The sequence below is a fragment of the Cynara cardunculus genome (assembly GCF_001531365.2).
Source record: "Cynara cardunculus var. scolymus isolate 2C chromosome LG 13, CcrdV1, whole genome shotgun sequence".
NCBI classification, from domain to species: domain Eukaryota; kingdom Viridiplantae; phylum Streptophyta; class Magnoliopsida; order Asterales; family Asteraceae; genus Cynara; species Cynara cardunculus.
In genome coordinates, this window is record NC_037540.1 from 10,731,461 (window position 1) to 10,746,174 (window position 14,714).

The 14,714-nt window shown below is 35.9% G+C and overlaps 1 protein-coding gene across 2 annotated transcripts; it reads right to left on the reverse strand.

Annotated features, from left to right (window-relative positions):
• Positions 1-371: 371 nt before the first annotated feature.
• LOC112524537 (two-component response regulator-like PRR73) lies at positions 372-7,077 on the reverse strand. 2 transcript variants are annotated; one of them, XM_025134394.1, is made up of 9 exons: positions 6,856-7,077; positions 5,405-5,890; positions 4,303-4,464; positions 4,062-4,195; positions 3,676-3,831; positions 2,709-2,886; positions 2,235-2,619; positions 1,132-1,885; positions 372-867 (listed from the first exon to the last, which is right to left on the reverse strand). In XM_025134394.1, exons 2-9 carry the CDS (start codon positions 5,754-5,756, stop codon positions 760-762), a joined length of 2,229 nt encoding a protein of 742 aa, XP_024990162.1. In that variant the 5' UTR covers positions 5,757-5,890; positions 6,856-7,077; the 3' UTR covers positions 372-759. The 2 variants fall into 2 exon arrangements, with proteins under 2 accessions (XP_024990162.1, XP_024990161.1); XM_025134393.1 differs by having other exon boundaries at positions 3,676-3,834.
• Between the last annotated feature and the right edge of the window lie 7,637 nt (positions 7,078-14,714).

A 14,714-nucleotide genomic window follows, 5' to 3' on the forward strand; every position in this document is an offset into this window, starting at 1 on the left:
AGATGTAAACACACAAATCTCAAAGATCTCATGAGATGTAAACACCAAACCTTAATCTGGATGCTATAAAACTTGGCAACTCGACGTGCTTCAAACAAGGATCAGCGGACGATGTAGTTCATGAACGTTTGCTATTAAGCTTTTCGTATGAAATCGTCTATGTAATGATTTTTGGCAGGTGATGGATGTTATATACCTCCGATATTTGATCGCCTTTAGCCGGGATAAGGTAATACCAACTTGGCTATCACCATTATTGAATTTCTTGGTTATAGTATGAACTGAATCTTTCATTTTTCTTGATTTCCTTTGATTCATATATGAATTTTGATGTGTATACAAACAGAGACTATATAGATTTAGAAGACTTGTAACAGAAGACTTTCTATTAAATAGAAAAAAGATCATCTCTGACAATAGTTCAAGAACATGAAAGTAAAGAACAAACTGCATGGAAGGCTTTTCTCTAGAAGAAAGCTCTCCAAGATCAAACAATATCTAAGCAACGACAACCGAAACTGAACCCAAAAAAACATTATTAGGTAGAGAGTTTAGGATCGAAAGCAATCTAGGAATCAAAAGAAAACTTACTGCTAGAAACGGGGGGACTATGTTCTTAATGTTTAAGATTCAGTTGAATTTCATCCTTCCAATCCTTTCATCGTGTCCCCTCGAATCATGTAATGTACCTTACCCTTCATATCTACACGCAACGGCTAATCTTGATCTACTACTTATTTCATATCAGAAACAAAACCGTTACGAATCTGCATCCTCGTTATTCATCCCATTAGCCCCATGTCGAACAAATTGCCCACGAACCCGTGGTCTCTGTTCTGCTAGCTTCTTCCTGCTTTGGTATCGCACCTTCAAAATGGATCAAACAAAATATGTTTAATTTCACTGTAATCAAACGGGTACACTTAATGTAATAAACTCAAGACCATCGGGTTTTTCTTTCTTGGTAACCATGGTGGGAAAATCCCTAGTGGCTCTAAGGAGACTCAAATTGGCGATTTGTGGAAAGGAGCCCCGAGGTCTGACCTCTATTTGCCAGTGGAGCTGGCCTTCAAGGTTGGATCATTGGTTGTTTGATGTTTCTGCAAGTATTTGTTAAATGAGAACTAATACCTTTTTCTCAAAGCATCTTTCTTTCCTCTTCTGGCGGAATTTGTTAAGGACAGCCTCTCGGTGTGTTACGCGATCTTGATCCACACCACTCCCTCGTCCACTGCCACTTCCGCTGCCATCTTCGGCATTGCCTTTTCTGGCGTCACCATTATCACTCGCAATCGCACCACCTTCAACCACTGGAGCAGAGCTGGTTCCCTTTTGCCCACTGCTGCCATTTTCTCCATTGCTCTTGTTGTTGCTTCCTGAGGCACTGCCATAATTAGCGGCATTTCCTTCATCTGACGCGGTCAAGATGTTAGACACCATGTTCTTTAGAGATCCATCATCAGGGTTCATCAATTTCTGTTGCTGCATTTTATGAACATGGTGGTGATGGTGGTGGTAGTGGTGGTGATGGTGGCGGACATGAACCTGCTGCTGTACGCCCTTTGGTTGTCCCGTGGCATTCTTAGCAGTTTCACCCTCAGCGGCACCAGGAATAAGTGGTTGAAGGGTGGAAGCATGGTTGTGATGAACCGCTATGGTGGAACCATTTGGAGCTGCTTTGTCATCAGCTAGAGCATCCGGTTTGGTGAAAGCATTGTTGGTGGTGGAGCCCATATCGTCACTGCCATTGGAACGTTGATTAGGGGTCCCATTTGAGTTAGATTGTTTCTTATCCGGTTTTGCTGCTTCTGAGCTGATATCTAGCGGTGAGCAGCTGCCTACAATCCCAGTTGGAGCTTGATTGACATTTGATACAGTGTTATACCTGCGTAATAATGAGCATCAGATCGCAAATCCAATGCCAACATTCATTGATATAAATGAAATTGATCGAACCAACTATTTATGAATTATTCATGATGAATATAAGGAATAATGAATATGTTGATGTTCATGACGAATATAATGAATTATGAATATGCTGCTGTGCATGATGAATAATATTAATGAATGTCTAAAAGATATATTCATCATGAACAATTGGTTCTCATGACTATTCAATTCATGATGAATATCATGAATAACGACAATGCATGATACTCATTGAGGAATATTGAGGTATATTCATAATGAATAGTTGGTTCTAAAATGAACTTTCCTGTCAGATAACATACCTTGAGAAGGCTGAAAGTCCTGAATGTCGTAAAACATTTCGCTCTTGAGCACTAGCGTCAGCAGCATCCTCCATGTCTCTTGGCCTCTTCAAACTGAGCTCAAGGGCGGGCGATTCCTTGGAATAGTAATTAGACTTATCTTCAATGTTTATGTTCTTGAGCAACTGGTTTGCTTTTGCTACAGCTTCCATATGAGCATTACTTATCTTGGTGGCACCAAGAGCTTCAGTCCTTGGTGCACTATTCGTGCAACCAAGTTGCATACTAGTATCCAACTCATCGTCCGCTTTCTTAGGGTTAAATTCACAAAACTTTTCTTTCCCTTTTTTGTCTGCATCTTCAATAGGCACTCCAATCTCCAAGTCTTTCCCCATTTCAACAATTTCTGCAATAGCAAACCATAAATATTAGCACAATTAGGATGCTTTTGACTGAAAGAGAATCCATAAATATTAATCGATTGCAAAGTATTACCTAGTTTTTCATCCTCTGTGGCATGCTCTTTTCTGGCAGCCGTTCCTTGCCAATGGTTCTTGGATGTTTCAGGCCTTGCAGCAGGAATGCAAATGCTATCACGGGGATTTGGTAATTTGTCCCAAGAAGACTTTGCTTGGGAGCTATCAACTTCTACAACTCTCTTCGACCAAGAACTCTAAATAACAAGAAAAATTACAGCGTTCAGTGAAAATTCAGCAACTTGAAGTTTGCTCTATACACAATTTATTGGTACAAATAGCAAATTTCTTATATGAAATAGTGTTCGAGTTAAATACTTTTCAATGATGACAAAATAAGATAATCATGTCGTCGAAATCCATATCAACGATTCTTTCTCGTGATGATAATGTCCAAATAAGTAACTTTAGATTCAGAGTTGCCAAATGTAACAATTTTTTCATGAGATAGAGGGAGTATTATCTAGTTTAGGTTCGATACTTGGGCTATGGTTGACCAACTAGTTGACAAGCTAGCTTTTGGCTAATAAGCTAGCTGATAAACTAGTCATGTTTGGTAAAAACTAGCTATAAGCTAGATGACAATGTAAAATGACCTAAAAGGACATAAGCTAGTTGATATCTAGTCGTGCTTGGTAAAAACTAGGTGATAAGCTAGACGATGATGTAAAATGACCTAAAAGGACATAAGCTAGCTGATAAACTATTTATGTTCGGTAAAAACTAGTTGATAAGCAAGATGACAACTTAAAAAGACCTAAAGGGACATGTTGAAAAATTAATTGGAAAAATACAAGAGGCATAAAATTGGAAAAAGGTGAAAAATGACCCTGGAGCTTATTGAAGAGCTACTTGAAGTAACGTTTCAGTAACCCCAGCTAGCTAATGGTTGCCAAACATGGACTTGATCACTTGCTGGTTGCTTCATAAGCATAAGTATAAACAAGTGCAAAATTAAGAAGAAATTCGATAAACTGAAAAATTACCTGAGTTCCACTTCCATTGTCGCTCCCATCCTTGGCAGTCAAATCTATGCTTATATCATCATCACTGTTATCGCTGTTCTCGTCCGACTCTTGATTGCTTCTTGATTTTGTAGATTTGCGAGTCTGTATACCACTCTCACTCCCACTACCGCTAGACTGCTGAAAACACGAGAAATTAAAGCAAAAACAAAAGAAAGAGGTTTTAGATGGCGATTTTTGTTTCAAAATTTGACATGGACAGATGAGCATATTGGAGAAGTAGCTCAAATCCAGTACACTCCACCCCACAAAAAATTAACATACGAAATCAGAACACACCTGAAGCCGAAGTCCAAAACTGGTCCGTTTTTAATGATACATAAACCATAATAACTAAATTAACTCACACTGTGACATTTCCTCCACACATGCTGCCAGAGGTTTTTTAGCTCATTCTTTCGAATAGGCTTGACTAAAAAGTCAACTGCACCTTTGGATAAACAATTAAAGACTATACCCATAGAGTCATCGGATGACATCACTGCACGTAAAACTCGTTAAGCACAACAGTTACATATATGATAAACCATTGGAATTAGATCAATTGAAGTTGTAAGAATTCAAGAAGAGAATAGGGAAGCTACTTACTTATAACTGGGAGATTCTTGCGAGTCATGTGGTTCGTGATCTTGGATAAGAGACCAATACCCGATAAATATGGCATCATGACCTCAGTTAAAACAAGATCGATTTGTTTGTCTGGATCAATCAACACTTTCCATGCTTCTAGACCGTTTGCTACAGCAGTAACTGCCATGGAGTAATTAACATATGGTCAATAAATTTTAAGAAACAGAAAATAGTAACAAATTGATCAAGAAAGTGAGCAAATTGTTTATATGAATAAGGCATGCTAATTTTTTCTGTAATACAGTCTATGATCGATTTTGGTTCTTTTTAGGGAGAGAGAGAACATTGCAATTTATAAAAATTAAAAATTGGGTATAGAAATTTATAACTAATTGCATCTTTATACAAAGAATAAAGACAAGGCAACACAAGAAATTTTTTTCCTCGATAATTAGGCTGATATGATACACCAAGTAAAAGTGAAAGCAAGATAAGATTTTAGATTAAGTATGTGTTTATTTGATCTATTTAAGATTTATTATGAGATGATCTGTCTCTCCTATGTCCCCGGGGATTTAGTCTAGCAGGTAAGAAGGTGTACATCCTTGCAGAATATGTCTATCTTATTCTTTCAGTTTAGACTTAATACACACACACAGAGACACACACATGTAAGTACACCTCCATATCCTTTTGAATAGTTGAATCCTAGCATCAACATATCATGCACCAGTATCCTTTCAACATAGGAGGTAGCTGGTTATAACTATATGGCGGAGGGAATATCCTCAAAGGGACACCATAGGATTTTATCATAACTGCTCTGTGCGTAGTAACTAGTGATTATTAGCTTCACATAGTCTTCAGGATAGAATAATTGCATAGCAAGTCAAATGGTGTTGAATGACTATAAAACTACCATTTCTATGCTTTGCTAAACGAAACTATGAACATCCCATCTAAGGGAAATGCTCGATGTAAAAGCCTTGCTCAAAAATCCGACCAAGTAATAATTACTTGACATATTATACCATACATAAAAAGGAATAAAGATTGTTCTAGCCCAAGTTTGCCATATATGTACCAAAAGCATTTAATGGCAATATAAATAGTTATAGACCTTCGTAGCTGCAATTACGGAGCAGAGCACTGACAACATGACGAGTTGAATCATCATTTTCGACCAGAAGCACCTTGAGAGACCTAAGAGGCAGAAACCTCTCCCATTGAACCAGTGGTCCTTGAGGTTGTTGATGTGGTCTATGCAGATCATTATGAGGCTGCTGGACCAACTCTATTCGTCTACCACTGTTAACGTCCTCATTGATCCTTGACTCATCTTCTTCTGACAGCCCTTGGCCATCAAACGGAGATCCATTTCTTGCACCCTTTAGTTCATCACGATCATGGTGATCGAGTTCCGCCAACCCTTTAGTTGCCGGAACAAGAGTCTTCAAACCAACACTCCTCATTAACAATATTCGAAGAGATTATTAGTATACAAGGGGCTGGTTTGGGAAACCAAAGCAAGTTCTTTCTTGGTTGAAAGCGGGCACATAACGTTTTCTCCAAGTAACGATCTTTTTGAGTAACCCTTCAAATAATCCTACACAAAAGATATGAGAAAATCAGAAAACATATAAAATACTCCAAAACCATAATTACATAATAGAACAGAAGTAATTTTTCTCGATCGGTTGGCTATTATCGTCAATTTTCCATTCTTTTTTCCTTATAGCAAGAGCGAGAAACCAAAAAGCTAAAGATACTTTCAAGTGAGAACCCATTTCCACCAGCCACCACCTATCAACCACCACCATATCTTGCTTATTTTCCACCTTCCAATTTCTCAACCAAGTTAAGCTTTATTTAGTGAAAATGGAAACAGGAGCATGTGGATCTTACAAAGAAACTATACATAACTCTTGAAACAAATCCTAAATCCCATCAGATTTGTATAGAGTTCAACGTATCTACGATAAATCAAAATATTTCTCAAATCATATATCCACCATGTTTCCCAATATTAAACAAAATCTCAGAAAAAACAAACCTATGGACTTAGTTTTAAATTTCAATAATACTTCAAGCAACTGATTCACCATGATTGAAAAAGGAAAACCTCTAGATCAAACATTAAAAGCCAACTCAGGTTCATATATGATTTCATCATCAAACCACAAAAACCACATCCACTACCAGATTCCTAATACTGACACATACTTCACTCTGCAGAAAAACAAGAAAACTCTCAAATCCCCCTCCATTTTTAGTCAAATGAAATCTCAATAAAATTAACCCAGAAAAATAATTTTAAGCTTCCATACAACCCATTTACAGTAATTTATAAGAACAAAACCCTAAACACCCTTCAGATTCTTTAAGAAATCATCATAAAACTAAAAAGCAACCAGATTTAAAAATATAAAATGCTAATTTCAATCTACAAAGAAGGGAACACTTCTAAAATCATCCATCCGCCAAAAATCTGAGTAAAAATAGCCTAAGAAATCTTATTAAGCTTCCATGGTACTTCAATTAGACTCGATTACTCAAGAATAATCACATTACCGTAGATGCCGGAGAAATAAGGAAAGAGCTTTGACTCAAAGCTCAAATCCACAAAATTCGGTAAGATTATCCGTACACCAACACCACCTGACAGAAAAATCTCGAAAGCTTCGATTTGATTTATCGATGTAATGATTTTGAACTTAAAGAAATCATCCCAGATGAAGATTTATATATAGGGTTTGTTAGGTTATCTCTAAAAGTAAAGGGGGTTTCGTATCTTCTACTGGTTGAGGGAGAGGTCGTCAGGAAGATATTATACTCGCTTCGATGACGTGGATAAATCAAGGGCCAAGAAGGTGCCATGTCAGTGTCCACGTTTGATGACACGTAGGACGTAGAGAGGAAATCAATATACGGGCTGAGAGTTGTTTTGGGGCGGATTGCGGATCCTGTAGGATCATTTTAGATCCGATTTTTGTGGACACGTGGTGCCTTGTGAGATGAGTTAAAGGTTCTTCAGACCTTTTTGTTTCTGGGGACCCACCAAATTAACGGAAGGATAACGGAGACGTCTTTTTCTGTTCGGTTAAGTTGGAGAAACCGTGAGATTTAAAGACGGAAATACCCCTCGCAGAAAGCGGGTATATCTGAAATACCATTGACACACCATATCCGGTTTTAGACCGGCGATTTGCACAAGAAACGGTTCAGCTCGGTCGATTAGTGTATAATTGTTAATAACAATAAGAAATTAAATTTTCTGAAAAATATGTTCACCTAAGAAAGTTTGCAAGAAAAATAATTAGAAATATATGATTATTAATTAAGGGGATGCCTGAGATTGTTTATAAAAATATTTTATTGACTTATTCCAATGTGACATCATTAATAAACATTTTTGAGCGTTTAGATAAATAGTTTATGCCAGTGCGAAACCGGTAATAAAGAGTTTTTAAAGAAGTTAAACCACTATAATTTATAATAAGGACTTTTGTAGAAAAACATAAGTTGTTTCAAATAAGCAATCCCAAACACCCCTTACATGTGTTGTATGTAAGAAAATGAGTATGTTTGTATTATAAAATCACAACTTCAAGTATCTAGTTGTATGATTAGTTTATTATCTAGTTGTATGATTAGTTTCTTTAAATGTGTTTTTATACAGTAATTTATCCAAAATTGAACTGAATAAAAGTATGTTATTTTTATACAGTCTGCTCACTGATAATTTATAATAATGATAACAATCAATAGCTAACTCCAGTTTTGAGATATATTATAAGATAGAATTTTATAAATTTTGTGGGTCTATCTTGAAATCAAATAAGAATCAGTATATGTACATATGCATGCCAATTGACCTTTTGCCTCCCAGAATCCCGTTACAAGTTAAACGAAATTATGAAATCAATAAAAAAAAATATATTAACATTTTCATTAAAAATAATAAAAATGAACGGGAAAAAGTTTGGAAAATACAACACCATGGTAATAGGCCCTAAAAATTTGAATGATCATAAGTTCAAATCCAATGAGGAATAAAAATCTTTTTGTGGTCACGGAGGTTCAAATGCGGTGACTCCGGGTTATCTGCAAAGCAGGTGGTCGTCCTGAAATTAATCGGCTCGTATAACGGGTTAGATATCCAAGTTAATAATATTTTTAATGATCCAATAAAAGTAATGTTAGGAAATTGAGTTGATGGATACCAATTAAATCTAAATGTGGTATTCACATGTTTTTATCATTTTTATACTTTGATTGGCCCCTCAAATGCCACATACATCCTAATTGTTTTCTATATCTTTTTTTTTCTATTTGAGTTAATGTTGCTAACATGCTTTGTTTTTAAAGTTGGTGAAAGATTATTGATATTTTTTTTTAATTATATAATTTAAAATTATGAGATATTTATGAGGGATTAATTTTATATTATGATATATTATTATATTGTAAGTGCCAATGATTTGTTTATGTAGGATCTGAATCATTGGTTATTTACAATCGAATGGTAATAAACAAGTGAGTGTAACAGATGGTTGTTTGCTACAGATTTGAATATATTTGTTCTTTTTTGTTTTGGTTACAATCTGGGTTTGACTCGTTTCTTGTAATACAAACAATTCATGGAGTATTGTGCTTGTGATGCTCGATATCGTAGAGTTGTTTCTGATTTTTCAACGTCAAACACGATATTGGTACCTATGAAGTCAAAATCATTAACAACAAGGGTTGTGCCTGATTAGTTTGAGCTTGACTCCAAAGGTCAAAAGTACCAGGAGGTCTCAGGTTCAAATACAAATGGGGAATAAAAATCCCATTGTGGCCACAGAGGTTCAAATGCGGTGACTCCGGGCTATCTGCAAAGCAGAGCAGGTGGTCGTCTTGGGATTAGTCATCTCGCATAGCAGGTTGGATATCCAGGTGAATAAAAAAAAGTTAACATACCATAAATTTTGTTTTTTTTATATATTTTAGATGTGACAAGTTTTAGAGGGTTGACAAATACACCGTGAATTTTTTTATTATATGTCAATCATTTGAGCAATATAATGTATGGTCTTCTTTTATCCGTAGTCATGACTAGGATGCACATGGACAAATCCTAAAAAAGAAACAGTCTGGCTAACATGATCTGGAAAAAACTTCAACCTGTCTATATGTGACAAGGTTAAGACCAGACCCAAATTGATGCTTTGACCTGGTATGAGACTAGTTCAAAAAAAAAGCAGCTCTTGATATGGTTTGGTCTGGGAAGAGAAGTCTGGTATGGTATGGTATGGTATGGTATGTTCAAAAAAGAACGATCCAAGCTTTATCCGATTCAAAAAGTGGTTGTTTTCTATTTATTGTGAATAAGAAAAACCTTGTTGAAACAGGTCCAACTTAATCCAAACTGATGACATCATAAACCAGTCTTTATCTATATCAACATCCACATTGTTGGGATCGGTCAAATATGAATCTCTAATCCCAACAACTTAAAACCATTAAAATCTTGATCAAATTCAACCGAGCATCAACGTTTTCACACATTTTTACTGTTTTACATATACCTTATTATCGACCATGTTGAATGTGTTTATGGAAAAAAAACCCAACAGCTAAATTTTATACTGACACTTTGTAAAAGCATCTCAGATACATACATAATTTCATAAGGTTTAAAACACGTGATTAATTATATGAAGTTATAAATGAAAGCATATTAGGTTTTATGTAGATTTTAGAAAGCATGTGAAGTAACATTCACATGGAGTTATTTTGTGTCACACAAAAGATTTGGGGCATCAATTGTGTGGCCAAGAGACCATTTGCTAAGATTGGTGAGACATTGGGAGGCACAAAATGCCCTCCAATCATTTCTTATTCAAATGTCAAATAGGTTTCTTATTATCGGGTAAGTGTTTATCGGTAAAATTTAACATTATTATTTACTTATCGGGTAAGATTTTAATCCACAAAAACGACATGGTATGCAACAATTTATCCGGTAAGCGCCTACCGTGATAAGAGTCGTCGCATTCACTTACCGGGTAAGACTCTTGGTCATTGTCTTGCTTTTACCAGGTAAGATTCTTGGTCTTTACCATATTCATCCGGTGAGGTAATGTTACTTGGTAAGCGCTTACCCAGGTAAGAGTTTGGTAAACGGCCCCTTACACCATTTCAAATATTTTGGTATTAAAACTTAAAACTTTTGATTATTTGTTATATATGTGCATATAAATGTTTAAATATTGTGTTAATTAATTATTCGAAAATTATTCATGAGAAGGTATGATAATTGTCATCCGATTACGGATATAGGCTCGATAACGTAATGGATACTGTACACACGTTTTTAGTTTCATGTGGGGTCGATCGTGATTGTTAAGTTTTCTTGATTTTTGTTTTATTAGTTGTGTACGATTCAGCATGATATAAAATGTTCGTAAATTAACCACAAGGGTGATGTCTGATTGGTTTGAGCTTGACTCCAAAGGTCAAAAGTACCAAGAGATCCCAGGTTCAAATCCAAGTACGAATAAAAATCCCTTTGTGGCCACGAAGATTCAAACGCGGTGACTTCAGGCTATCTGCAAAGCAGGTGGTCGCCCTGTGACTAGTTGGCTCGCATAGCGGGTTGGATATCCAGGTTAGCTGTTTTAGCCGCCTACCGGCCAACTAGGCTAAAACTTTTTCGATCCACAGTATATCGTGCGCGAATCAACCGTCAGTGAGTAGAACGTATTGATTAATTTCTCAGGGACAACGATCACCCCAGATCAGCAGTCGGCAGCAACAGCAAAAAAGAGTTCGTAAATTGAGAATATGAATTTAATACAACTTCTCATTAAAAAAAATATAAATCTATAATTTATATTTGAATAAAATGAAAACTATAAATGGTGGTTGAACATATTTTGAACAAAAGGGCATTGCAACATTACATGGTTTTTAAGACGTTTAGATAAGACATTTTAGGAAACGTCTTACAAAAATTCCAATACGATGACTTCATTCTAGCATGTAACTTATTGCTACATTTTTCTATAAGACATTCAATTGTTAAGGGTTGTTTGGTTGGTTTTTCATTAAATCTTATATGGATAAAGATGTTTGTGTATTAATCTGTTTGTGTAGTTGAGAAGGTTTTTGTTTGGTACGGTGTTTTCAAAGATGGAAGGAGCATGTTTGGATTTTTTTTGGCTTTATGCATAAAGCTTCCCAGAAGCGTGCTGAAGCCACTTTCTATATCATTAAACTACTATCAAACAACACTGTTCAAAAAGGCACGTCATGGCGCGATATGGCACAAGACGTGTCTCCGCTGTTATGACATACAAATTTGTCGCCTTATGTCACGCCTTGAAAAACGTTGCATCCTCCCCGTAGCTTATAAGGCTTGACTTCACCGCCACACAACGCCTCGTCTCATGCCTTTTTGAACCTTGCCAAACAGTCATCTATAGTTGACTGAATAAATTGTGAGTCTCATTAAGCTCGTTAAACTGCAAAAAGCCTTAGTCATATATAACTTAAAAGTATAATTAAGGGGTTGTTCAATTATTTTTTTTGTAAGCCTTGTATGGATTAATTTGCATGTAAAGCTAAAGTTGTCTATGTAATGTAGATTTAGCAAAATTGTTGTTTAATTATTATACTGAATTAACAGTCTGATTGATATAAGTGATTATTTACCCTTTGATTTATTTAAATAATATTTATAGATCAAACAACATTTGCTGATCAAATTTTACAATACATCAGTAACGTTTGCACCAAGTTGTAGATCAACCAGAACAAACAAATTTTAGAATAACAACTTTGTAGGCAAATCATCAAACAACAACTATTTTGTAGAGCAATCTTATTACATCAAACACCCATATCAAGAACAACAAACAAATCAAATGAAACCAAGTTTTGAATCAATGAAACCCTAAAAGAACTTTAAATCGATGAAATTTACTAACCTCATTGAATCCCTCCAAAAACAACTTTTTGGCCGAATTCCAAAAAACTCATTGGAAGAATCCAATTTACATTCGACAACTTTATCGTCAAAGAAACCAACTTAAGAAATATCCCTCAAAGAAACCTAGACTTGAACACTCACTTCTAAAGTCCTAACGCGAACAATGTGTCGGTAAGGATGCAAATTTCTAGGAGTACAAGGATTTGGAATTGGCAGTCATGAAAGTTTGAGACTGGGGACTCTGCATAGAGTTTTATATTGTTCAAGTCTTGGTTTCTTTGAGGGATATTTCTTAGGTTGGTTTCTTTGACGATAAGGTTGGAAGATCAACACTAGATGAGGCATTGGAAGACAAAGACTGTCGACGACAAGGACTGGAAGCTAGATCAGCAATGACGAAGGGAGTAGAGGTGTGATTGATGGAGCAAAGGAGGCGTGTCTTTAAGGGAGGTTGTACAAACTTTAGGGCAAAAAAAGAAAAAAAGGTATATGTGGAAAATATTGTGTTGAATGTAGACAATGCCGCAACTGAACACCTTTGTGTGGCCGACCAAATAAACCAATATGACATATTCAACCCATTAAGCCACAAACGAACAACCTCTAAACCAAAAGGCCTTTGGCCTAGCAGTATCGTTGCCCTTGGCATTCTAGGAGGTCAGGGGTTCAAACCTCACCATAGGTGAGGAGGGTGTATGAGTTTATTTGTTGCATTTGTCGTATATAAATATTATATACTTCAAAAAAAAACGAACAACCTCTAAGTACCTTATTATGACGGTTAGAAACACCCTATCATGTGAATCTCCTTGTAGCAAAAGTATTGGAATTCAGGGACTTCAGATTATCTAAATGAATCAAGAGTATTCGAACAAGCTAAATGAAACAAAAACGTTTTAGATTTTTATTAGAACTACAAAATTTGGGATTAAACACCTAGAATAAAAGTTGATGAAATTTATAGGATATTTAAAGCATATTCTATTTTAATACGTGAAATTATAATAATCACATGTTGTTCAAAAATATTTAATTACTGATGAAATTCTTAAAACATACTTTAATATAAATATAATAGAATAATATTTTGAAACAAACCATTATCACCATATTTTAAAAAAAAAATACCGACAAATACTCCATGATTCAGACAGAGGGAGGGATCGAACATAATGTTACTCATCGTATCAAACCATGGTGAATAAAATTGGAGAGTTTTTTTTTTTTTTTTTTTGTAAGGGTGTCCGGGCCAAAGCCCGACTAATCCCCGACAAATTTGGAGGCTAAACATGGCCCCACTTAAATGTCGCCAACACTCCCCTCCCAGGGCTCGAACTTGGGTTCATGACTATGCCATGCCCAAGCCTTTACCACTAGGCTGGAAGGTCTTTGACTAAAATTGGAGAGTTGTTGTGATGTATCGTGTGAGAAAAAGGTCCAACTAAACTTGAAATACAAATTCTACAGGTAACCATTAGACCAATTGTGTTGTACGAGTTGAAGTGTTGGCGACAAGGAAAACCCACGAGAGAAAATGAAAAGTCGCGTAAATGAGAATACTTAGATGGACATGTGGTTAGACCATGTTAAAGTTAATACAAAACAAGGCGTTTCAAATAGAGTTGAAAGTTGCAAGTATCACAGAAAAATGGTAAGAGGAAAGATAATGGTGGTTGGATACGTTCGTATGAGACTGATGGCAACACCATTGAGCAGAGTGAAAATCGTGACGGTCGAAGTGGGGAGGAGAAGGGACAAGTCGAGAATGACGTGTGATAAGCAGCTGAAGATGGACATCGTGCCCTTAGATATTTCTCAGGGTATGGATCAACATCACGTCCCACGTGGATGCAATAGACTTGTGAACTCCTTATAAGTCCAAAGTTGTAGGCTACCAATAACGTCTATTATAGTTTTTCTTTTAATTCGAAGTTATTTGTAACACCCATACAATTCATTGAAATATGACTTGCAAAAAACTTTGAAATTCCATAAACAAATGTGCAACATAAACCTATAAAAGCAAATGTGCGACAGTTAAATACCAACAAACAATAGGATTAAACTTAACAATCTACTAATCTAATAGATTGAACTATATACAATCGTGTGCTACTAATCGTCAAAAGTTCAACTTTGCCTCACAAGACAACCCCAAAAATGACGTTTCTCCCAATGCTTCTAGACAACACCAACGTCACATTTCAAGCTGCTTCAGTCCCACAGCTAAAGGAACCTGATATAAATGTCATTTTAAGAAAAGATGTTAAGCATACTCTAATGAGTTAAAACAATTATATATTTGAAATAATAATCAAACATATCGAAAGATGTAGAACAAATGATATTTACTCAAAAATGGTACATTGGTACGTAAGGGAATAATCTCCCAAACGTGGTCAAACCTGACAATCATACACATAGCATCTTTCAATGACAGGAGACCTGTTTCCAT